Genomic DNA, 26,049 nt, shown 5'->3' on the forward strand with positions numbered 1-26,049 from the left:
AACATTATAACTCTGGATCCATGGCTATATCAATTATTAGTCTCCGTGGAGAATGAAAAATTATTGCGCATAAGCCCCTATGAAAATAATACTATAAGGAAATATTTTGACTTAGAAAACTTATAATACTATTAGAATCATCCTTATAGAAAAAACATTTGTTGTTAATATAGCTCATATTTCAAGACTAAGATTGTTTTATATCTGTTTTTAATTGAATGCCAACATTATTTATTCAACCATTTTATTGGTAGCAAGTTCCTATCAATTAGATATCTTATCTACTTTCAGCCATTCACTGCTTTATTTACAGATAAGGGGCATAACAGGCTCAGCCATTTTCATCCTTACAACCAATTAAAGTCTACATCTATTAGTCATATATATATATATATATATATATATATATATATATATATATATATATATATATATATATATATATATATATATATATATATATTGAAAGTAAATGTTCTAGTTAGGATATAGAGTTCATAAATGTTAATTCTGTAAAACATTTTGAAGTTTTATGCAAGGTGCTGTAAAACTTTTGCTCATGGTTATTCCGACACTATTTTATGATGATGCTATTTAAAACCATGAGTTAAACCTAAAATTCTTTATTAGAAATTTATTTAAAAATAAATTTATGGATCCCACCTAACTAGATCCAATGGCTATTATTGACATAATGAGACAAAAATGGAAATATTTAAAAGCAAAAAAAGGAAAAGCTTGAACATAAATATACCAAGTAACTATAATCAACAACTCATATCTAAATTACTGCTTCGCGCATTTGTAAGCCACAGACTTGAGTTCTTGTGAGATCATTCTAGGAATTTCAAACTCAAATAATTTCTTGGTTTCTTAATTAACTAGGTATTAAACATAGTGTGGATGTCATTTTAATGGCATCAATATGCATGTTTGCAACTTTGATATGCATGATGCACGGTCAAATTTATGGCAGACAAACTATAAGCAATTAATGAACATGAGGTTTAGTACATCGAACCTAAAATGGTTGCCCAGATTGTTGCCTGATTATTGATAGAATAATACCATTAATGGGGGAGGGGGACAAGGTTTCAGCTTTAGATTGGTGCCCGAAATCCAGATTAACCTCGGCAACAGGTCTAGTTTTAGAATTAGGGAACATTCAAGGGCTCTTTTGGAAACATGCCTGCTCTATTCCTGAATATATCAATCTATGGGCAATCCACGTCGGCCCTTAATAATACCACGTGTTTTGGACCCCGTCATCTCCTCTTCCTCTTCTAGAGTCCAAAAAGACGACGAAAAAACAAAAAGAAGACGGCCTCACGGGTCCCACGTCGCACATGCATGCATGGGGCATGCTGCTTCTGCTGATGATGATGGTCATTCATGCTGCGTTCACATAAAAGTCTCTACGATCCGAATCCGAAATAGTATTCATCCCCCGTTCTCTCAAGTCTCATCCTATTTATATCTCACCCCCCAAGCTATATTTCGCCTGCAATTCTCCGGAGGGAGGGAGAGAGAGAGAGAGAGAGCGAGCGAGCGAGCGCCAAAGATATGGGTGAGGTGAGGATGGCTTCTCTTAGTTTAACTCTGATATCTTTCAGGAGTAATTATGGATGGCTTTCTTTATTGACCTTTTTTCTTGTTTTGGTTTCAGAAGGAAGAGAAGGGAGAGGAGAAGCAGAAGAAGGGAGATGGGGAGAAGAAGGAAGGAGGAGGAGGCGGCGGCGCCGGTGGCGGAGCAGGAGGAAAGAAAGAGGAGGGTCCGCCGGCGGTGGTGCTGAAGGTGGATATGCATTGCGAGGGCTGCGCCAAGAAGATCAAACGCTCGGTCAGAAGATTAGAAGGTCAAATCTCTCTCTCTCTCGCTCTATATGTATTATATGAATTGGATTTATTTTGGATATCGTGGTTCGATTCCATGAGCTGAAGGGAGACAACGGGAACTCTGGAAATATCCGTTCCTACCGGTGCACGTTAGCAAGTAGCCCCCTTGTACCTAGCGCGACCCCCTTTTTTTTCTCTCTCCGTATTTAATACGTGGGAATATCCATCATTACCAAATTTTGTCTAAAATCTTGGACAAAAAACTTTCTAAAATCTAAATTGCCTTCGGCGCACGTAAGCGTGGAAATCCGTTTCCCTACAGTTATTTTATATGCGGAATCTGAACTAGGTCGATTGGTCACAGGAGTGGAAGGCGTGAAGGCGGACACGGCGAGCAATAAGCTCACGGTGCTCGGAAAAGCTGACCCCTGGAAGGTCAAAGAGCGGGTGGAGGCCAAAATCCGCAGGAAGGTCGACATCATCTCCCCCGCGAACCCCCCAAAGAAGGACGCCGCCGCCGGCGACGTCAAGAAGCCTGCCGCCGACGATGCCAAGAAATCCGACGACAACAAACCCAAAGCGGTAAATTACTCAATCAATTTGTTCTTCACGCCATAATAATTATTATTTTTAATTATAATTATTGATCAATATTTTGTGCATTTACTGATTTTTCTATTTTTGGAATTTAATAGCCGCCTGCGGTCTCCACCGTGGTGCTCAAGATTCGCCTCCACTGCGAAGGCTGCATGCAGAGAATCAGGAAGACCATTCTCAAAATCAAAGGTAATCGATTGCATTTATTAATTTTTTTGGATAACAAATAAATCCCCTAAATTTTTTCAAAAGAATGGAATAAAGCAGCTATTATTGAATAAAATAAATAAAACGGTGTTAATGATAAGTTTGGTAGTTCGGCCTTTTCTGACCGGTACAAGTCCGCATCTGACGAAGGATTTGCACGGGTTTATCACTTTAAATACCGCAAAATGACCCTGCTGATTTCTCGTTATTACGTTTATATCCAGGGGTGGAGCACGTCAGCATCGACGCGCCCAAGGATCTGGTTACCGTCAAGGGCACGATGGACGCGAACAGCCTCCCGGCGATCCTCAAAGAAAAGCTGAAGCGAACCATTGAGATCGTCCAGCCTAAGAAGGACGGCGGCGGCGGCGGCGGAGGCGGAGGCGACAAGAAGGAGAAGGGTGGCGACGGCGGGGGCGAGAAGAAGGAGAAGGGAGGCGACGGCGGCCGGGGCGGCGAGAAGAAGGAGAAGGGCGGCGACGGCGAGAAGAAGGAGAAGGGCGGCGACGGTGGAGAGAAAAAGGATGGAGGGAAGAAGGACGACGGAGCGAAGCCCGCACCGCCACCGGCGCCGACGGTGGCGGCGCTAGTGGCGCCGGCGCCGGTATCTGAGGTGAATATGATGAACTACTACGAGCCGTACGGTTACCGCATGGAGATGATGGCGACCGCACCGCAGCTCTTCAGCGACGAGAACCCCAACGCCTGCTCCATAATGTGATGTTCCACGGTGCATCCTACCGCTTGCTAGTGTTAATAATCGAGAAAAATGTAAATGAATATATAAAAAAAGGAGGATAAGGGCGATAGATAACTGAGCTGGGAGAGGAGCGGAGAAAATAGCTTTTGGGCTTTTGCTAGTGGGTTTAATTCGATTTTGTTTGTTGGTTAATCTCTTTAATCTGGCTGTTTATGATATCAAATCAATCGGTTATTAACGTGCCACGCGTCTGAACAATTCTCCCTCGTATGGGTTGATCACCCACCATCCATTCGATTAAGGCAAGATAATTAAGATGGACGGCTGTGATTCAGGAATAGCTGTCTTAAAAGTGGACAACTCATGATTCCGGACGGTATTGGGAATTTATGACAAGGATGACGACAAAAATTCTTTGCCACCAAGGTGGTAGCCTAGTGGTACTGGACAGCAATTCTAACCATGTCCCAAGTTCGAATCGCTGCGGCGACGATTAAATTGTGGACCGGAGCTTACTACTTTGGCCACTGCTTGAACTTGTGGTGTAGGACCGCTCTTGAACTGCTAGTAGCCGGGGTGGTGCCGGGTGTGACGTACTCACACGTGGGACTCGAGCCAGAGCTCAGAGGAGTAGCTGAGCCGGGCCCACGGGTGGGGAGGGTATGAGTAAAACCGGTCGGGGTGCCCAACACATGGCCATTTCTGCCCGCATCGAACATTCTCCTGGTGGGGCGAGGGCCCAGTGGGGGCTGCTACGCGGGGATGGGCTTGTCCCTTCCTCCCCCTATCCCTTTTCTTTAGCAAAAAAAAAAAAAAAAAAAGAAGACAGAAATTCTTTTATTAATTTTGGATAAGGAAGTTTCACGTAGAAAACACGCAAAAACGACCATTTTCAGCCGAGGCGTTTACGAAAAAGTTGTAAAACTTTTCCAGGGGATTTGATTCCATGGACGGTTCGGATTTTGACGTGAAAACTAGATTGTAGAGAACTGTCTTTGCGCTGCGTTTACTTCACACCGTGAATCCCAGCAGGTATATAAAAAAAAAAAAGGGTTGCTGGGTGGTGAAAGGTTTATCTGAAAAATAAGATAAAGTAAAACATAAATAAACTGTAACTTTTGTCCAAACCGTCCAAAAAAAGAAGAATATTCTTTTAAACTGATAGAAGAAGAATATTTCACGGTTATAAAACTCTGGACACCTTATTCATAACTAGTTTAAAGATATTCATATAAATTAATTGCAAGGAATGATGCTATGATTTTCTTCGATTCACGATCAATCTATATAAAAGGCATGGTTTTAAATGATGGTATTATAACCATATAATAACTATTTTATTATAACAGTTTTGACCACCTTGTAAATAACATGAAAAAATATAATTGCCATTCTTTTGATTTATATTTTCTTTTCAATAAAATAATATTTATTTTAGATTTGATTTATTTTAATTTTTATAAAAAAATTAAAACCTGTTATATTATCTAGAGAATATTATAATTAAAAATATATTATTTTAATATCAAATAACAAAGAGTGGGATAATACTGTTATTTTTTATTATACCACTCTTATAATAGTCATTATTTTAGTGATTATTTTAATATTTAAAATTATAATGTTAGTTTTTTAGACAAATAATGGTCATCACAACCATTATGATGGTAAATAAAGGCATTTCTGCCGGGGGTAGGGGTGGTATATATGGTACATGGTAATATGTTATCTCAAACTTTGGTATAATGTCCGCTATAGCTGGATAAATTTTGCTTCATTTTAATAGAGCAATAATGAAAATTAATATTTAAAAATTTTAGCAAAACCAAGTAACCTATTCTCAATAATAGATTAACTAGATTAAAAATCTTATGCGTTCCTAATTAATTGTTGGTGGTAAGTTTTCCAACCAACGAAAAATCTATAGAAAGATCTAATCAAGGATAAGTATTACATTAGAAGGCATTTTCGAAGAGACTTGTTGCAATTTATTATAAATATGGGCTTCTATTGATTGTAGACTGGTTTCACTGCTTTATTATGCTATACGGGCTAAGTTGTTGTATGAGTATTTAAAGAGCCTAAAATTAATTTATGATAATGGTGCTGTTAATTTGGGTCTTGTTGTTTAAGTTATGTAGTATAATAAATGTTGGTGTAGGTCTGTATTGATTAATGAACTCTGTAATGGATAGACCTATTGGTATTATATTATTTAAGCTATGTTTCTACTCTACTCCTACATATATCCATCGAATATAAAACTCTAGGGCAATTGGAATTCTATGTTCCTAAATGCACCTATCCCATTAAGTAGGTAGATACTAAAAAAGTAAAAGGGGAGGAAGATCTGTCCGTGCTCTCATCTTTTAAGATATCTCACCACAGTGATCATCAATGATTTTTTAGAGATCTTAAGATATGCCTTGACCTTTTGTAGCTTATTATTTTATATTTTTTATATTTTAATCTCCTGCATGCATGCATGCATGCATGCATAATGTCCATAAAAAACTCTACAGGGGCTATCTTCATCCTTCGCTTTTGAAGAAATTCTGTCATGTCCATAATGTTCTAAATTTGGTGCTTGCTTCAAATTGGCAAAAGTAAAAGTCATCGAATTCTGAAATGTTTACTGAATTGATTCATAACCTCTAAGGACTTTATTCCATCACTTTGTAGTCTTGCAACCATTAAAAAATGCCCTGGTAGCTGATCTTTTCTACCTTTCATGGTTCTGCATATAGAATCTAGGATTCACTCATCATCAAATTCCTGAAGCCAATGAGGAATTAACCGAGCTTCTTGATTCACTGCATTCTGTAGTATTATTGGATAGAGAGAGGCTGTCGTGGCGTGGAGGGGGACTGAGGATGCCTTGTTTCCTTTCCATGCTCCGTGATGGGTTCCAATCACCTTTTTCTTAAACGTACAAATAAAAAATTCAACCCTTTATACTCATTTCACATACCACCAAAAGTATCGCGTTCATCTTTTCTCACGGAGAGGTACTGGCTGTCGGTGACATGTGGAGGAAGAGCCTGGCCACGGACGCAACCATGCACTGTTAGTTGAGATTGGTCTCGTCCATCAGACTGTTGCCTCAATAGTAATTATTTTAAATTTTTTTTATAAATATTTTTCTAAATATTAAATTTTGTATGAATATCTTTTCAAAATTGATATTTGCATGTATACACTCGTGAAATACTTGTTTTGTCATTTTATTCTCTTTTTATTTTTATTTTTACATATGTACCCATACTATCTAACGACGTTAAAAAATTAACGGTTTCTAATTAAAATGACTAAAATATTCTTAATGGGTAGACATGCAAATAGATCGCGATCCTGATAGCAGAAGAAGAAGACAGGAACAATAACGTAATTTTAAAATTCTATTTTATTTTTAATTAATATAAATATGATTTTTCTTAACACCGTTAGAACAACCGTGATATTACGGGCACTTGTAGAATAACGGAGTTTTACAAGGGTATACATACAAATATCAATTTTGGAAGGTTATTCATACAAAATCTGATATTTGAAAGGATATCCATGCAAAAAACTTGTATTTTAACCTAATAAATTAAGAAGGATGACTATGATGGTAAGAAGAGAAGGGGTAAAACTTGCCAGCATAGCCCAACCTTCATTTTTTTTCCTTGTTTATTTCTAAATGATGTGAAATTTTTTTGGTCTGCACAAGTACATCTAAAGTTTAGTTAAAAAATTAATAATATATATTGGTTATAGCTTAGCTTGGAATGAACTCGTAAAAAAAGTGTATCTGCTATTAGGGACGGCAATCAAATTAGGTTGGATAAGATATAGATCGGATCAAAAACATGGTAGGTCAAAAATTTATTAATCCGAATCCACCTCGTAAAATCCAAACTTGACCGGTGATTAAACAAATAATCCAGCTCGATCTGCAATGGATTGAAACAAGTTAGACAAATTAAATAGTTAAACGTCGCCATCTCTATTTGCTATGTCATTCTTGAGCCCTATCCATATCAAGAATCGTGTGAAATATTTTTCTCTAATGAAAATAAAAGTGCTTAGAGCTTCGGCAAGTTTTCAAAAATAATTCTCATTTGTATCACATGCTGCATATCACAAATCATCACTTGCCAACCACTCTTCCATTAAGGCCTTAGGTCGTGGATGGCTAGCAGAATATTCAAAGCATGCAATACCTTGTAGCATTTCTTTCTCCCTATATGACAAAAGGGGACCAATAAGCAAAGAGGCAAGGCCAAGAAACCCAGGTTCCAAAATGACATCTTTCTAATTAATTACTTACAGAGATTGTATGAGTTACGATTTGATCATACAAAAAGAAATCATATGGATTTTAGAAAACAACTACGTCACAGCATCTGTATTCTTTATTGTTCCTTGTAGTTGGGTTCCTTATATTTGCTTGGCCTTTTCTGTTTCCATTTGGTTGTTCTCTTTTAATTCTAGAAGGTGATCGCGTTGAATCCAGACAAAATAAAAAACGAAAACCGGTGTAGTGTCCTAGGCGTAGTCGTCTAATGCATCAGGCCATCTGGTGGGCAGGACCCACCACCTTGTTTGGGTCTGGGTGTCTCTTATCAAAAGCTAAACGATTCTGTGGTGGATACGAGCTGGATTTTTCAATTGAGATTTTCCCCCAACGCTCGCCCTTTTTAGTCTAATTATTAGATAGACCAAGTCCACCGGACCAGTCCAATAATCACTCGCTATATTATACAAAATGCCCTAAAATTTGGACTGATCCACTAAACCTAGTCCATGTAATAATTTCTCCTCCTCCGTCTCCAAAACAAAAAGCCACTCTACAAGAAGAGGATAATTTCTATATATATGCAACTCTAGCTACCATTAGATCACCCACTGCGCAGATATATAAGCACTTTAAATTTTATTGTGCAAATCCCATAGTGTCCTAACAAGCTACAAGCTGAGAAAATGTTAGTTTGCCATGTTCAACTTGCTCTCTAACTCTCAAGAGTTGTACACGACTCAAAGTCTTGGTCCTTCTTTCCTCTTCTCCTTATTTTCTGCTGTCTTGGTTTGTAAAGTCGGTAAAGTTTCATCTTATGAGCATTAACTAAAGGTGGGAATGGTGAGCTTGTGACTGTAGGTATACAAGCGATTGGGTTGAAAAGCAAGGCTCTGAAGACGTAAATAAACTCCAACCAAACTTATTTATATATTTTTTTAAAAAAACATATTCCATATGATAGAATATAGAGTTAAGTAAATCAGAACAATGACGTGTTAATCGTGCCTTTGAATAAAGAAACAACGGCGGCAGCAACCGAGAGTGATGGCAACGGCAATGAAAGTGATGTCAGCGATGGGGGGCAAAAATATAATTTTTATTTTTAAAAATAATAAAATTAAGATTTTTTTATTATAATTTTCATAAAATAATAAAATAATCAGAAAATAATAGTATCAAATATTTTTTATTTTGATTTCTGTAATTTTATTTAAAACAAATTGTTCGGAGCAATAGTTCACAAAGAATCAATTTTTGTCAAATAAATAAACTGTACATAAATGAAAAAAAGAATATTTAATATTAACATAGATTTACGATTCCATGCCAGCACATTTTTCTAAAAAAAATATTTAATCTATTTCTTAAATACAAGGATAGAAAGGAAATGGACAAAATATAAGACTTTATTTATTAATATAGTTACTCAGAAAATAATAGGAAGTAAAAAGAAATATATCATAACCATGCATTCATTAATTTTCTTCCAACGTGCTCGTACACGTAGCTCCATCCAACGATCTCAACCTAACAAGGAAAGAGAACTAATGAAAAGAGTTTTTTCATATATAACCAAGCATGGAGGACGATCGGGACGCATTCTGAGATTAAAATGAGAACTTATAAATTACTCAGAAGCATATATAATGAGCTGCTGGGGAGTTAGGGCAGTACATCCTACCAACTAGTAAGCAAAGCTGTCAAATGCTACCTTTCCCACTACCACCCTACATGCTGCAACCGTGCTCTGATATTCTTTCAGCTGAAGGTGACCTGCAAACTGACACTGCACCAACTTCTGCATCAAAACCATCATATCATGAACAGTTGCTGCTTAATCTAACCAGTAAATTCTTTGCCTACTTCTCGCTTGCAGGAAACCTCCTCCTTGGGAAGGAAAGAATGGCTTTTTGCTGCTTTTCAGTTGCCAATGGAGGTGGCGACCACCACCAAGGCACCAACTCCCCATGTCTCTGTTTAACTCGCCCACCCGCATGCGATCAAGGAATGAGGAGCCTCGAGAACGAGGATAAATGACAGCCGGTATGGTAATACATACAGCAGTTATAATGGATATGGTTTTGTGACACCACCATTGCATCATAATAGTTCAATATTATATCATGAGAACTATGTTTATATTATATGCATTGTAAAAATATCAATTCCCATGGCATTTCCTGAGTTTTGTAACGCTGTTTTGGTGTTTTCTTTTTCTTTTTTTATTCTAAAATCTCACCGAAAAAAAAACTATTCTAATGATTCAAAGATATCGCCGATGCCAACTTCTAATGATTTTATCAATTCTACTTGTTGGCATCCTCAAATCACATGGTAATATTAAGAATTTAAGATAACTTTTTTTATTATTATTTTGCTTTGCATATTAAAAAATGCTTTTGAACATCTTAGCTCTTAGTCAAATAATGATTTCAGTAAGATAAGTATTCACTACAAGGTAAGTTAGCAAATGATTTAGTTTTAGATTAGAAAGGGTTCATAGTACAGTTATGTTGGCCACAGTTTAGCACACTTTATCACATTTTTTATGCAAGTTAGTATGTTTTATGCTTGATTTCATATTTTTTGGGTGTGATTCAGCAGGGCCGCGCATTTTCTCATGACCTTATATGGTTCGAGTACAGTATGCGACAATTTAATTGCAATTGCTAACGGATTCTTGTAGCTTGTTTTGCTTTTCATTGATTACTTTTTAGCTGAAGGGTTGTATTCGTGCTGCTACATAATTAAAATCAAGACACCGTTAGGTACAAAGTCATAGTAGCAGTGTGGATTTCTGGCATCTCTGCTGCCTCTAGAACCAAGAGCCAGAAATAGTTGCTTTAATCTAAACGACGTCCCAAAGATGTACAATAAATTTTGTTTTGGTTGCACAAAGGTAAGATATTGGGGTTGGCCATATCCGGCGATGCATTTACCTAACGGGAGATACTTCCATCGGCGTTGGTGGGAGATTTAGGAGTGGGCTTGCGTCAGATGACTCAGATCCCACGCACAACGTGACCCCTCCGTGAATTCTATCACCGAGAAACTGGACGATGGTGATCGTTTGAGGGCGACGTGGTTCTTCTTATATTATAAGGGTGAGAACCGGCCCATAGGGTCCATACAGGATTGAAGTTGGCATCACCCACCTAAGTTGAATTCGAAAATTCCAAAAAAAATAGACCGAAATAGAGAAACTGTATTCTCCTGCTCGACCTGCTGGTCGTTGAGAGAATAAGACCACAGAGTCATAGCTGGTGATGACTCTCGAGACCGTTCGAATGGCCGCCAGTTGTTGGGTCATGCACAACCGCTGCCATGTTCGCAGGCGGATACAACGATCGCCTTGTTAGGTACTCCAGAATTTGGTTATCGTTGACTTTTATTGAGCCACTTAAATTGTAAGTCATCTTGATCAGTCATGTTCACCTTGCTCGAACTGGTCCGGGCAATCAGGCATTGCCACTTGACCAATCTAATTTAGGGGCATAAAATTGTATTTCCAGTAATATTTTAATTTTTGACTTTGCTTGGTTGTTAAAATAATGATAATTTTAATGATGTTTTAATAATATTAAAATAGGTGCACCTAACCCGTCTAATTGGAATAGAATTTTGAAGCAAAAAGAGGTAAGTAACTTAACACTTCAAAATGTGTTTTCCGAATTTTTAGTAAATGACAATTAGTTTATTAAATCTGATTATGATATTTGTTTTATACTTGATTAAACGAGTCAAGCATGTTATTATTATGATAATAATTATTTTAAAATATGTTATGGTTGATGTTATGAAATTTGGAAAATATGAGTAGGTAGATTATGAAATTTATTTTATATATATGTACTCTTAGGTCGGCTATGATCTGGCCTCGCCAATAGGGATTATTCAATGGCACTAGGTTACGTAGCTATGCATGATGTTGAATTTCTAGTATCAATTTATGAAAATAATATTAAACTTCAAGAGAGATATATGTATTATTCAAATATTAATTTATCCCTAGTCAATAGCTTGCTCTTTGACTAATTATTTACTTGGCATGCTTAGACCCCTACTTTAGGGTATTTTGTTGCTTATTGGGCTAGTGTAGCTTATTATATTTTTCTTTCTCTATTTTTCGGATCCAGATTCATGATTACTCGGGACTTGGAGGAGTGTGCTAGATTTTCTGTAGATATTTCTGGTGACTGGAGTTCTAGCTAGACTATTTAGACTAGTCAGAATATTTTATTTGAATAAATAGTTAGCATATGTTGATTTTTATCACTTTGGAATAATTGATTATAAAAATTATTTGTATAAGATTATGATAAAATTAATTTTTAAGAATTACTATTATTTTGATATGATGGTAGTCTTGTATGCTTGTGTGATCTATCGTGTAAGTTGTAATTTTGCGGCATCTGTTAGCTCTGCATTTAGGACATGACAATAAGAGCTCGCGCCAGCCTAAAAGCAGCAATTCGTGCGGTATTATAGTGGGATCCGCATGGGATTTACCACGAGTTTTGGCCGCTTGTTATTGTCGATGAGGATTTATGTTGGCACCGAGAATTTTGCGGCTTTGTTCGTGCCAATTTTCAATGAAAGCGATGGAGTTATAGAATTTTGTCCGGACGGGTTAATCTGTGAGCTGGTTTCTACGTGAAGCCAAGGTATCAAGGCTGGAGTTTTCTAAGGGAATGACTCTTTGATGGGATATTTCCTTGTCCTATAAGTAATTATTCATTCAAAACCAAGATTTTTTTCTACCTCCCATTTTCCAAAAGCAACATTGTCGTATTCCAATTCTTTTTCCTCCAATAAACTTGATTTTCCAAGATTAGATAGCTCAGAGCCCATGTTAATTTAGCATCACTCTTAATGAAACAGTTTGTGTTTGGCGGCATTATCATTTTACTCATGTGTATGTTGCAATGGCCACATGGATGTTTTCATTTTATCATGCATGTGTATGTGTTTATGGGTGTATTGTAGAGCTTTGTTTGCTATCCATAAAATCAATATGGATTTTTTTTTTTGAATTAATGCATCAAACCAGTCCCCATGCATTCCATGCCCGTTGGATTAAAATTCATGGATTATATCATGATAGTTATATCAATATTGCCTTATTTTTAAATAGATCACAAGACAGCATAAACATTTGTGCTAAATCAGTAAAAACCAAAAAATAGTAATGAGCGGCTTGTCTAACTCTTCTAGAAATCTTTAACCTCATCAATTCAAAATATGATAAAAAAAGCTTTAGCATGCAAATATGATTCTAAATATGCTCTGTAATTGTCAAGATATGTGCTCTTATTTATCGAGTATGATTGAAAATGAGTCCTACCATAAAATACAGGGTATGGCAGGAATACTTTGAAGAATAGGCATGTGCCTATATCATGCATAAAATATATTCAAGAGCATGTAATATAATATAATCTTAATTAAATTGCCATTTGTTGTTGCTTACGCCGATATCATTATGGTGATAGGTACTAAACAACACCCATGCAAATTAAAGAAGAGGGTTCTCCATTGGTTTGAGCATCCAAAAACCAAGCAAGCGTATATAATACAAGCAACAAGCAGCCATTTATCTTGGGGTGGAAATCATCCTAAATCTCTACCAAGAAATCAAACCGCATGTATTGACCATAACCCGTAGCAGCCTATTCTTTTTGCTCAACAAAATTAAATGGAACATGTGGGCGTCTCCAACCCGGTCTATGTAGAGACCAATCGTCTCAACAAAAACATGCTTTCCAAGGATAAGGAAAGCGAAAGAGTTGAATAAGATAAACGAATGAGAGAGATCCAAAGATAAAAGAAGAACCCAGAAGTAACCAGAAATTGGCTATTGCTGGCGGAAAGGGAGAGATTTTGTTTGAATTGGCTGTTGTTTTTTTTGAAGGTAGAAATCTTGGAATTCGTTGTCAAGACGTCACGATCATAGTACTTGACAAAGCTTGCCGACTCCACATCGTCGTTTCTTTTTACTGCCGAGGATTTACCTTAAAATGGGCTTGGCCAAACCTCTAATTGCATATGGGCCTCTACAAGGTCAGTGTGCCGATTGCTGAGTTGTCTCTTTGCATGCAGCTAAATAAACTGCAGCCCAGTGTGTGGTCAAGCAATAGCTTGGCAAAAGATAAATATTGAGCTCAGGAATCTAGTTTAGTATATTGATTAAGATGTCATAAACCCTTTATACCAAGATTCAAAAGATACAATCATCTTGGTAGCTAGTCCCATTCAATCTCACCTAGAGAATAAGGAATTGTATTAAAGAGTTAGCCAGAGTAAACTTGTTATTTTTCTCTTCTAGTTCAGCTTGCAAGCTAGTGTGGGGGTGCACAAAGGGAAGAAGCACTATTAAGAACATGAGCCACATGGGTCTACATAAACAAGTCATTGGGCTTATCTATCACCATATCCAAGCAAAACCACATGCAAATCATTTTTCACAGCAAGCATCCAATAAGATACTTGAACCCAGAAGGCCAGAACCTCCTGCTACAATAGGGCTCTACATTGACCTGGATATGTATCCATGCACTAAGGTCGACCATCTCGATCGAGCTACTTGCAACCAGCGATCTAGATAAACTTTTAGATATATATACATTTATACATACTTTTTTTATGGTGCCATGATCAGCACCGTTTACATCCATAGCTAAGAGCATTCAAATTAAGTAACCTATATAAAATATATGCTATGAATAATCTGGAAATGGCTATACTTATTACAAAATTGTAATTGTAAAAAAGATTGATATCAATTTGCTGAATAATTTGAACTTTCTGAATAATTATGTATCAGAATCTCTTACTCTATTAAAAAAGAAAAAATCCTGTTGCTCCAACGGTATATTGTACCAGTGCCGAGGTTATGGCCTAATAGCTCAAACATCAAGGCCCGCGTTGGCTGGCGATGGCAGGACCATTGACGTTATGAAGGACCCATGGGTGGATGCTCTCCCGCTGAGCTTGTGGCCGACGATGATTGGAGTTGAGTTAGCTATGGGACTCCGGGTATGTGACCTCCTCGTGCCAGGCGCGAGGGAGTGGGATGAGGACAGACTGGGACAGTTATTTGGGGAGCACCTAGCGGAGCGCGTTCGGGCTCTTCCCATCCCGGGATCAGCAGGTCCGGATGTCAGGGTCTGGAGTACCACTTGTAGGACCAGAGTCAGTGTTGGTGAAGTTTCTCGGGTTCTTCTGCAGGAGTCTGAGCTGGGTAGGGACTGTGGTTGGGTATGGAGGTTTGGCCTACACCAGAGGGTGGCACTATTCCTCTGGAAGGTGGCCTGGGATCGCCTGCCGACTAGCTTAGAGATGAGCCGACGGGGGGTCGGCATTTCCCCCTTGTGCACGCTCTGCGAGGTGGACGAGTCAGTGGATCATGTACTCTTCCAGTGTGGTTGGGCGAGGAGGACTTGGAGGCTGTCAGGGTTCTCGGAGGGCGTCTGGAGCCGGAGGGACGGCTTCCTGGAGGAGGTTCGGGGCTGGTCTAGATCCCCACCGATGCGGTATTTGACCGTTAGAGCGTCATGCACAGCGTACCAGGTTTGGTTGGCCAGAAATGGTCGAATTTTTGGTGATATCAGTCTGTCCCCGTGGTTTGTGATGGAGCAGGCTCGGGCATAGGCAGCGGAGTTCCTCCACGTAGACTCAGTCTTTGGACCTTTGACAGCTCGGGACATCTGGGGCCCCCACTCTGCTTCGGCAGCTCCTCATGTGGTGTTTTTCACCTGGGAGCCCCCACCCCCGAGCTTCCTCAAGGTCAATTTTGATGGCTCAGTCCAGGATGGTGGTAGGAGGGGAGGTGCTGGGTTTGTCATCAGGGGCCCGGATTCCTGCATGGTGGCAGCAGGAGGCTGTCAGATCTTCGACATCTCGGTCCTAGGGGCAGAGCTGCGGGCAGCTTGGATGGGGTTGCGATATGCGCGATCCGTTCTTCGGGCGAGCTCCATCATCCTGGAGGGAGACTCGGCCACTGTGATCAGTTGGGTCCGGAAGGGCCCTTATAGCGATAGGGGAGTTCATCCACTGCTCCGGGATATATGGTTGATGGTGAGGGAGGGGGTACTCTTTCGAGCTGGGCATGTATATCGGGAGGCCAATGGGGCGGCAGACTGGGTGGCGGCGTATGTTGCGTGCCACTCAGGCGGCTCACTATGGGTTGGTGAGAGTGATTTGCCTGGTGCTATCCGGGATATTTTGTATGCTGACTCTTCTAGGTGTATTTGTACCCGTAAAAAAAAATGCCGTGGGTTGGGAGTGAACATTGGGGCCCATGGGCATTAGGTCAGCAAACACCCTCAATTTTTGAGTGAAATGCGTGGAAAAAGGGTCCGGTTCATCCACCGAGATGGTGGGTCCCACCAATGTGCGACCCACAGCTGACTGTTTGACACGTCCTGCTGACGGGCTCTTCTTTGACCGCCGAGTCCGAGATTATGATGGCTACTTTGTCCGACTCCACGAGTCCACAGGATATAGATGCTTTCACACTCATGCATGCATATCATGATAGGCATAAGATGGTGAGCATGACTACATTTAACAATGCTTGTTTTAGCTATGTTCATTTAATTGTGTCGTGTCGCATGGATGGATGGATGGACGGATGGGATCCCGGAGTCTTTTTTTTGTTTCTTCGTCGATGTCATGTTTTCGGGGTTTGAAGTTTGACCGGACGCCCTTCCGCCGCCGGACCGGTCTGGTGTTTATGGGACCAACTGTTAACCCCACCTACAGTCCGCCCATGTGGATGACTGGGACTTGGAATATGGTGACTCAGCAACTACCGAACAGGTGCACAGCACGTCTTAGCATGATTTTTTTTTGTTTTTTGATAAATCTAACGGCGACATAAAAAGATAAGATCTAGAATACCATAATATTGATCTTATATGATTCGCCACGTAAGATGCTTTTTAATTAGTTGTATATATTATTGGCTTTTCTGTATATATGAGTAACTTTAAACGTAAACAAGGAATGTAACAGTTGCTAACAACCTAAAAGAAAAAAAAAGGAATTGTAAATGCCATTGCTTTCGTAGCAAAGAAATCTCATAAAAAAACAAACAAGTTCATGAGGTTGATGTGCCACCTCTTTATTGCCTCTCAAGATGGTGGATGGTATTGTGATAGTTAAAAGAGCACTCAACAAGAAAGCTACACATTAATTTACAATAATTTTGAAAGATTTATGTATTATTGTAGCACTATTACTTTAGAAAATGACTTAGATTAATAGCAAGGACTGAATCATGATTTATGGGGTCTACTGGATTTTGGATCTATCTTTAGTAATAACGTAATTCATTTGTTGTCGCATAAAATACAAGTGATATGGCAATATGATAACTTCATGCTATACAAATGTAACTAATCCTTAACATGTAACATCTTCTACATGATTCACTAGTAAATATATAATAATTATTAGATTAATAAAAAATGAAAATAATAAAATATACAAAAAGGGTAATCATCAATCTTTTATGGGAAGGTGTAGAGCTGTAGCAAAGAGTAGAAGAGATGTCCACCTAGAAAATTGTGGCATGAATTCTAAATAGAATTTAGATAATTCCATTGGAATTTTAGGATCACGAAGTAGATAACATTAACAAAAAAAGAAAAGAACAATAAGAGCACGAATGAGACATGTAAGCTAGTGGACGAATAGATTTTTCTAATATTTATGATTATGTTCCATTAAAACATTTTACAAACGGATTTATTTAAAAAAATGGCAGTTTTTGTCAAAAAAAAAAAATGATAGGCTTGTGGCCCCAAGTCATTCTTTTATTATAGTACTAATTTACCATCTAATAAAAGTATACATAGATGTCTAGAATATATTTTATAAATATTATTATAAAATTATGTACTTCTTATTACTAATCGATATTGTTTCCCATGTACATGTACATACATACATATATTCGTTAAAAGAGTATTGGATAATCCTTCAGGTTTATTGGATAAAAATTTATTATCTAACAATCAAATAATTTTAGAAATAAAAATATAATTAAAAACTACTCTCATTCAAATTCTATATCTTATAATGTCTTTCATATACTCTAAATATCTTTTCCTCTGTCCTAACACCTTCATCAAACTTATTTCTCCTCAAATAATCTGATCAACCTCCAATTTATATCTTTCATTTTAACTTTAATTTTATTTATACAACATCACTTTAATTTTGAGTCTCTAATAATTATTTCAATAATTATATGTTTGATTTGACCAATGGATGAATAATTTTTTACTAAATGCACATCACATGTATGATTACATGTGATGTGATGTATGATTAAATATAGATAGAGAAGAAGCAAACTAGAAGAGGGGTAACCGAGCCGGGCCCACGGGTGGAGAGGGTATGAGTAAGGCCCTGTTTGGGGGAGCTTTTGGAGGGCCAAAAAGCACTTTCTGGCCCTCCAAAAGTACTTTTAGGGAAAAAAGTGTGTTTGGTAAAATTTCCAAGAAGCTGTTTCAGCTTTTGCGGGAAGCTGAAAACAGCTTTTTGGCAGAAGCTCAATTTTGGAGCTTTCCGAAAACGCTGTTTTCAGCTTTGTCGGGAAGCTGTATTTTTGACCAAAATACCCTCATTTAAAAGTTTCTTTTTTCTTCCAAAAATCTCAATCCCACCGCCTCTTTCTCTCTCACCATCCCCCCTCTCTCTCTCTCCCTCTCTATCTCCTTCTCCTCAATGCCGTCGGCCCTCCTCTTTTTTTTTTTTTGGGAGGCAGCCACCACGCCGGCCACCCGTGGCCGCGCCCCCCAGCCCCCACCCGAGCCCCCCGCCGCTGCGACCCACCACACAGCCAAAAAAAAAAGGAAGGGGAGGAAGGGGCCGCCATGGCCGCTGCCTCCCCGGCCGGCCCGCCGTCTCGGCCCCCTCCCGAGGCCCTCCCTCCCCCGCGGTCGCCGCGGCACGCTGTCCCGGCCCCCTCCGAGCCCCTCCTCCCCCGCGGTCGCCGCGGCACGCCGTCCCGGCCCTCTCCCGAGCCCCCCTCCCCCCGCGGTCGTCGGGGCCCGCTGTCCCGGCCCCCTCCCGAGCCCCCCTCCCCCGCGGTCGCCACGGCACGCCGTCCCGGCCCCCTCCCGAGCCCCCCTCCCCCCGCGGTCGTCGGGGCCCGCCGTCCCGGCCCCCTCCCCCCGCGGTCGTCGGGGCCCGCCGTCCCGGCCCCCTCTCGAGCCCCCCCTCCCCCCCGGCCGTCGGGGCCCGCTGTCCCGGCCCCGTCCCGAGCCCCCCTCCTCCCGTGGCCGCCGCGGCCCGCCATCCCGGCCCCCCTCCCGCGGCCCGGTCCCCCTTCCGGCGCCGCCGGCTTCGCGGGAGAAGAAGAAAGGAGAAGAAGGAAAGAGAGGAAGGAAGGAGAAGAAGAGAAGAAAAAAGAAAAGAAAAAAAAAAGAAGAAAAGGAAAGAAAAAAAGAGAAGAAAAAAAAGAAAAGGAAAAAAAAGAAAAATAAAGAAAAATAAATAAATAAATAAATATGTATATAAATGAACGAATAAATAAATAAATAAAATAATAAATAAATATATTTCAATGAAATAAAATAATAAATAAATAAATAAATAAAAGTAATTATTTAACCAATTTTTTCACCTAGTTAGAAAATTTGTTAGAGAAATAAATGATCATCAAAAGAGTACAAAATTAATTTATACTAATAATTATAATATTTTATACATTTATTATTGTATTATACTATAAATATAATATAATATAATATTATGTTATGTTAAATAATTTAATATTATTTTAAATTATTATCCTATAGTATACAATGTTATAGTACTATATTATAATAATATTATGTTACATTACATTAATATTATACTATATCATATATTTATGTATTAATATATATTATATTTTATTATGCACTATTGTATAATACTAATAATGTCCTTAATGGTCATTTTGTCATACAAAAGTACTTTCTCAGTTTGTTTACCAAACAAATGTTAAAGTGCCACAGCACTTTAGAAATGTAGTTACCAAACAGCAAACAGCTTTTTATAAAAGCTCTACTTCCAACAGCTCTACTTCTAACAGCTCTACTGCCAACAGCTCCCCCAAACAGGGCCTAAAACTGGCCGGGATGCCCAACACATGGTCATTTCTGCCCGCATCAAACATTCTCCTGACGGGGTGGGGGCCTAGTGGGGGCTGCTACGCAAGGATGGGCTTGTCCCTTCTTCCCTCCTTCCTATTTTTTTAAACAAAAAAAAAGAGCAAACTAGCCTTTTATAATTCCACCGTGGAAGTAGTCAACAGCAGAATTGGTAAAGCCATCAAGGTAAGGTATTAGTGGCAAGTCTTACCTTTAATTTTAATTGAAGCATGGTTGGTTCTGCAAATACCCTTAGGGAGATCTAAAAATAAAAAACTAAATAAAAAACTCTAGTTTGAAAAGGTAGCCTTATCCTATAATTTTTTCTTCTCTCTATTCCTTTTTTTCTCTCTCTCTCATGCAGGTTTCTGCACCTTGCAGTCATGTTGTTCATAGAGGCAAGATTCCAAAATCTGCACGAGTTCAACCGGTTAAACAAGTTGTATTATCAAATGGCTAGTTTGTAGCCAGGATGAATCGGCAAAAACTAGATTGGATCGACTGGTCGAATTGATCGAATCATCAACTGGCCAGATCTGTTATCCAGGTAAACACGAGAATAAAGTTTTAAAAGGTAGACCGAACCAACCGGTCGGCCAAATCTGCATTATAGATTAAAAAAAAGAAAAAAATCTTTTTATGGTCAATTTGGTAACGTTTTTTTTAATCGAGATATAATAGAGTTGATTGATGATTTTTTTTAATAAATTTCATTATTTTTGGAAAAAATAGGTTTTATTTCCCCTGGGTTCCTCAGTGATGAAGAACCCTAATGACCTTTTCACCCTCCATAGTCGGCAAAAATCTTCTTCAGTAACCAGATCTTCAAGCTCATTGATATTAACTATCTTCACTGTAAAGTTGATCATGGGCCGGACTTAGGTATAAAAAATATGAAATTTTACATAGGCTTGATCTGAAGTCCGATTAAAAATAAAAAAAATTTAGGCCTGAATTTTGGCTTATGAACAACTTTACTTCGTTTTGCCTTTCTACCTTCATAATGTTCTTTGTTGCCTCGACAACTGCATCGCTCTCTGACACCTACATGGAGATGGGGTCGTTAGTGGTCTTCACATTTCTCTCTCGATACGGGCTGTAGTTAACTTTCGGTTCTTGTGGGACAAAGTTAAATATGCTATATGAAATTTGAAAAATTGAGTGACCGGTTAATTTGCTTTTAGTTTTAAAATTCTAAAAAGGAGGGGTAATGGAATTTTTGTTTGCAGTTTTTATAGAAGAAAACATGATGGTGATGCAAAACGCACAAGAAAATTGGATTGGTTTGCCCGAATCAGAAAGAATGCCCGTTGAGTCAGACATCCACTCGAACCGCCCCAGGTTCAACCGAACCGAGGCGGTTTTCATTGCACATTGATGTAGGATTACGGTTTGGTGATCAGGATCGCGATCTTTCTGCCGTCACCCACGACCTCGCGGTCACCTCCTCCACAAAGCAAACGGCGGATGGCCTCTCTGTAACTCATCGTCCCGCTCACCGTGCTCGAGCGCGGCAGCCAACGGCCTCTCTTGCTCTCTCTCTCAAGCTCTCCAACCCTCCTCTCTGTCTGTCTTCCCCCCTTCCCTCCCGTTTTTGGCCTCGTGGCTGGACAACGTCACGGCTAAGATAAATTCGGGGATCAATTCGAAGCTCTCCTTCCTTCCTCCAAATAGGATTCTACACCAGTGACTCGACCGGCTTTTTATTAAAGCCGGCTATGGATTGGCCGACGTCATTAGCCTTCGGTGGTTCGAAGGCAGTTCGGCTACCTCCCGTGCGTTATAAAACAGCAAGAACGGAAAAGAAAAAACAAAAGAAAAAAACGTGAAAAAAGACAAAAGCCCTCCTCTGCTTCCCTTGCAACTCCACTGCGATTCTTGATCCCCGAGGGAGAAACCGGCGGCGATCTCCCATGGCCCAAATATTCCCAATCTCGACAATGCTCCCATCAATCTCGCTTTCATCAGGTATTTCCCGCGCTTTCTTCCCCATCCACTAGCTAATTTCGTGGTTTGATTGCTATGTTTTCAAATCTGCATCCGAAAGCAATCACAGAAGGAGCTCCTCAACGTTCTCAAGAACGCGATCTCCCCAATCTCACGCCCAATGTTCCTTTCTTGATTTCTTTTCTTTCCTTTTAGTCTGCTTCTTCTTCCTTTTTTTCCCCGGTTCTTTGCGTTCTTTCTGCTTGCGTTTTGAATTTTGGTATGTACGTGGGAAGAATTGTCTTGTTATTGATCCGAGGCTCGGTGGCTCGCTCTCGCTGCCGATCTAGACGTCGGTGCTGAAGGTATGCTAACCATTATCTATCTTTCTTTGGGGATCTTAATCTTGAATTGTGGTGTTCTTAGATTTCCATAGAAGGTATAACATAAATTTTAGCAATTAGTCCAAAAGATGGTCGGATACTTTGTTTTATTGAAAATTTTGATCACATTGTTGTTTTTCCCCAACAAATTCACAATTTCGAGTCTTATACAGGTCTTCTACGTGTTGTTTTCAAATGAGTGTCTAGGATATCTATTTTTATTTGTTGAAGAAAGTGATTGCAGTTTCTGAATCCGTCGGCCACAAAAGCAAATCCGACATCTATGCACTGTAAGGTCCTAACTTGTTTATCCTCCTGGAAGATGAAATAGCAAAAAGAAAAAGAATGTCTATATTATTTATTAAGGAATTAAACAGGGCATAAGATTTTTAGGTTATCGATTAACACGATGAAGACTTCACCTAGTTGAAAAATGTGTCTAATGAACAGATTGTTCAGGAAGCATATAAATTTGCTCCCAATCTGGTATTTATTTATTTATCTTTGCCTGTTCAAGTCATGTTCGGTCAAATCTACATGGGTTAATCTGTCACGATAAGCATAATTTGAAAGATTTAGCTACCATGTCGTATGACCTTGCACACAGTCTAGGATCTTAGATGCATGAGTTTAATGACCTTGCTTGGCTGAACATTTTAAGTTTCTAGGGGTTTATGTTTGCTTTGGAATTGAAAGTTTCTAAAACTCCCTTGTCTCCTAAATATTATTCGCTCAAGGATTTCCAAGCGAGCATTTACCTTCTACATTAGAAATCCTAGGTAGATGACCAATGAAAATCAAACTTTACGAGTTTAATGCACTAGCATATCAAAATCTTAATAATTTTATCTTTCAAAAGTTACAAATTTGGAGATCTAATGAATAGATAAACTACTTTATCAGTATAGCCTACTGCAAGATACATGCAAAAAATGACCTAATTTATCAATATTGTTTATATGTTCCAATAATTAATTGTCATCAAACTTCTTGAAACGAGTTATCTATTGTCATCTTAAAAAGATAGGGTGCTTGGATTTCATTGACTCCAAGTTATCCATTTGCAAATTCCAGGGTGCTTGATTAGCACAATTTTGTCTATTTAAGGATACCGGATAAGAAAAATTCCAGCTTTTTTTTTCTTCTAGAAATGATTATTTTAATAATTGCCTCCTGTTTTTCAAATCATGAAGATCTACTTCCCCTTCATAGTTCATACACATGCTTAGGGAGTCAAACTTTAAATTTGATTTAAGATATTAAAGATTTGCTGTGTCTTAATCCTTTAACATACTGATATACGCTGATTTAGGATATTTGATGGACAAACTTCTCACTGGCATTTTCTAGCTTTATGTGAACATCAATAACCCAGTCAAATAATCTGTTAACCTTGTTGACATAAGGAGATAATACTTTTTCTCTATTCTGTTAGAATCTCCATGTACATATAAATCAATGAATGAGCAATATGCAAGGCATAATAGTTTTTTTTTGGATCTGTTATATTCACTAAAATCCTGTCTTCTACCCCCTAAAGCCTAATTTCCTTTTAGAGCCTTGGTACTTGAATGAGGTAACATAGGAGCAAGATATAACTTTAGGCACTTCCATATACTCAGAAATCATGCCTTCCCTTGTGACAGAATTCTTTTAGCTGCAACTACAAGTAGGCCTAGCTATCAATCCATGGAGCATCAGAAAGCTTGTTGAGTTATTTGTCATTCAACCAAATTTATAACATCAATTTTGGCTGGCTTAGCACTCTTGAAAGCCACCACAACACACATTCCTATTGTTGGGTGCAGTTTACGGTGGTTGGCCATTTTATTAGATGAAGGAGAATGGGTTTTATTTTAAAATCTCTTCAGAAGGAGTTCTATATAAGTTTTAGAGTGAGTTCAAAAAGAGTTATCATGAGCATTCCTCTTTTAGCAATGTTCCCTATGCAGAATTTTTGTCCAACTCCATTTCATTGATGATATAATCACTATTATTGGTGCCTTTGGCTCTTCTACTTCTTTGGGCCTTTAATTTGCTATCTTATTGCAGTAGAAGTGCACCTTTGATTTGATCATCTATGTATATAAACGCCAACAATTTTATTGCTTCAATGTATTTTTTCCTGTTAATAGGCCTCAAAAATCTCGTGCCAACAATTAGAATGTAAATTGTGTGCATATGACCATACTTTTCCTGCATATGTATATATGGTTGAGGTGTTTATTTTTTTCTTTGACCATTATTTGGTTCTTCTGCATGTCCTTTGATTATAAAATGGTGTCATCACTTGCTTGATTATTTCTCTTTCCTAACATAGTTTTATGTCCTTAAAGACATTGATGGGGAGAATATTTGTTATCATGACCTCGGGTTGTTCTGACCTCCTTGGCCTCAGTCTTGACTGAAGTGAATAACCTCGGTATTGTCCGACATGCCTTTCTGATCAGTCTTGCCCAGGAGTAAAGCCAAAGGAAATTGAATAGGTTGCAATCATAGTCTTGGTAACGGTTACAATAGTAAAGATACGATCAACGCAGTTATCACTACATGTCGATCGTGGATTGTCGTTACCATGTGGTTAATGCACGATTAGCCGTTATCGTGCGGTTATGGCATTGCCTGATAAATTAGTTAATAGACGCTGCTGTCATCCTATATATAAGGATGACAGGGGGCCCTCTGGTAAGAAAACTTAAGCTCCCTCTTCTCTACATTCATTCTCTCTTTGCCATTGTTGCTCTAGATCTCTACTGGCTTAAGCATCTGAGGGTTCCCCCGCTAGAAACCTTCTAGCAAGTAGACTTCTTTGTAGGTCAACCCCGCCTTCCTCAGTTTTGGTCGACCTCGATTTCAGCCGACCTTTGCATACCTCAGTTCCGACCGACTTAAGCACTCTTCGGGCGAAGACCAACTTCAACCCAGATTCTAGCAGCAACAGACATTAATTGAGTTTTAATTCATACTCATCAATATTTTAGATTTGCTTTTGTATCATTCTTGGACATACTTGTACTTTGAAAGACTGCAAAGCAAGATCCGTTTCTTAAGTCTTGTCTCATATAATGACTAGCACCGGACTGTGATCGGTTGTCTACTTTGCCCTCTCTTTCACCTTGGCATCTGATGTAGGACTTATTGGGATTAGTGTACAATACATTGATGGATTTAAAGGGTTTGAAAAACCAAGGTTTTAAAATTTAGTTTTAGTTCCGGTTTTGGTCCTCTAGGTTGAGTTTCAGTTTTCGCATCTGATTTTTATTTTAAAAATCCGAAAAGTGGTTTTGGTAGTATGTGTCAAGTTTCAGAGTTTGGGTCAAAAAATTCAATAAAAAATTAAAAAAAAAATTAGGAAAAAAAATAAAAGTTATTTCACATCTGAATCTTAAGGGGCAAGAATTGCAATGATAAAAAAATGTTGTAGTCCAACATGAAGATCGGTATTGATGAAACTTTTAAAGTATGCAATAGTATTGAGCTGTACAAGTGTAGTAGCATCAATCTTAAATTGCTTCACCTACTTAGGAAATATAAATATCCAGCAATGTAGATAGTACCCTTGTTCTAACCAAAGGGGTGTTAGTAGTAGAGTATGTAATGTTAATCACAAGTAAATAATTAGTTATTTTAGATTCATCATTTTTTTGGAAGTTTTAATTAGCTGATTTCTGGAGTTAATCCTAGAGTCCTATATGAAGCAGGATTGGTATGAAAGAGTTCTACTTTAGGTATGTTTTGTGTTGGATTAGTTACAAAGTTGTTAGGATTTAATTTTTAGTTGTTTTAGGTATTTTTCGATATAGTTATATAGGACTCCAAATTTTTGAAATTTTGGGAAAAATTTTGGAGATTGGTGGTTTTTTTCTCAAGAATCCAAGCTTAATTGTAGAGGTCATGAACAATATATATATATATATATATATATATATATATATATATATATATATATATATATATATATGTATATATATA

General features: G+C 38.5%; 2 protein-coding genes across 2 annotated transcripts; both read left to right on the forward strand.

Moving 5' to 3' along the window:
- The first annotated feature begins 1,430 nt into the window (after positions 1 to 1,430).
- Positions 1,431 to 3,578, forward strand: LOC103721310 (heavy metal-associated isoprenylated plant protein 3-like). Its single transcript, XM_039123649.3, has 5 exons — positions 1,431 to 1,572; positions 1,667 to 1,856; positions 2,201 to 2,418; positions 2,532 to 2,622; positions 2,865 to 3,578. The coding sequence occupies exons 1-5, from the start codon at positions 1,564 to 1,566 to the stop codon at positions 3,359 to 3,361; spliced, it is 1,005 nt and encodes a 334-aa protein (XP_038979577.1). The 5' UTR covers positions 1,431 to 1,563; the 3' UTR covers positions 3,362 to 3,578.
- Positions 3,579 to 14,576: 10,998 nt separating this feature from the next.
- On the forward strand, positions 14,577 to 15,272 carry LOC149768065 (uncharacterized). Its single transcript, XM_089929919.1, has one exon. It carries the CDS (start codon positions 14,577 to 14,579, stop codon positions 15,270 to 15,272), a length of 696 nt encoding a protein of 231 aa, XP_089786045.1.
- Positions 15,273 to 26,049: the final 10,777 nt, after the last annotated feature.

This window comes from Phoenix dactylifera, chromosome 3 (genome assembly GCF_051530095.1).
Source record: "Phoenix dactylifera cultivar Ajwa chromosome 3, Ajwa_hap1_PhDact_Kaust_v1.1, whole genome shotgun sequence".
NCBI classification, from domain to species: domain Eukaryota; kingdom Viridiplantae; phylum Streptophyta; class Magnoliopsida; order Arecales; family Arecaceae; genus Phoenix; species Phoenix dactylifera.

Bases quoted from the DNA above. Each gene is read 5' to 3' on its own strand.
- LOC103721310 (XM_039123649.3), top strand. The intron at 2,419-2,531 runs GTAAATTACTCA...GGAATTTAATAG, and splicing joins ACGACAACAAACCCAAAGCG to CCGCCTGCGGTCTCCACCGT. The intron at 2,623-2,864 runs GTAATCGATTGC...GTTTATATCCAG, and splicing joins GACCATTCTCAAAATCAAAG to GGGTGGAGCACGTCAGCATC.
- LOC149768065 (XM_089929919.1), top strand. From the start codon at position 14,577: ATGAAGGACCCATGGGTGGATGCTCTCCCGCTGAGCTTGTGGCCGACG.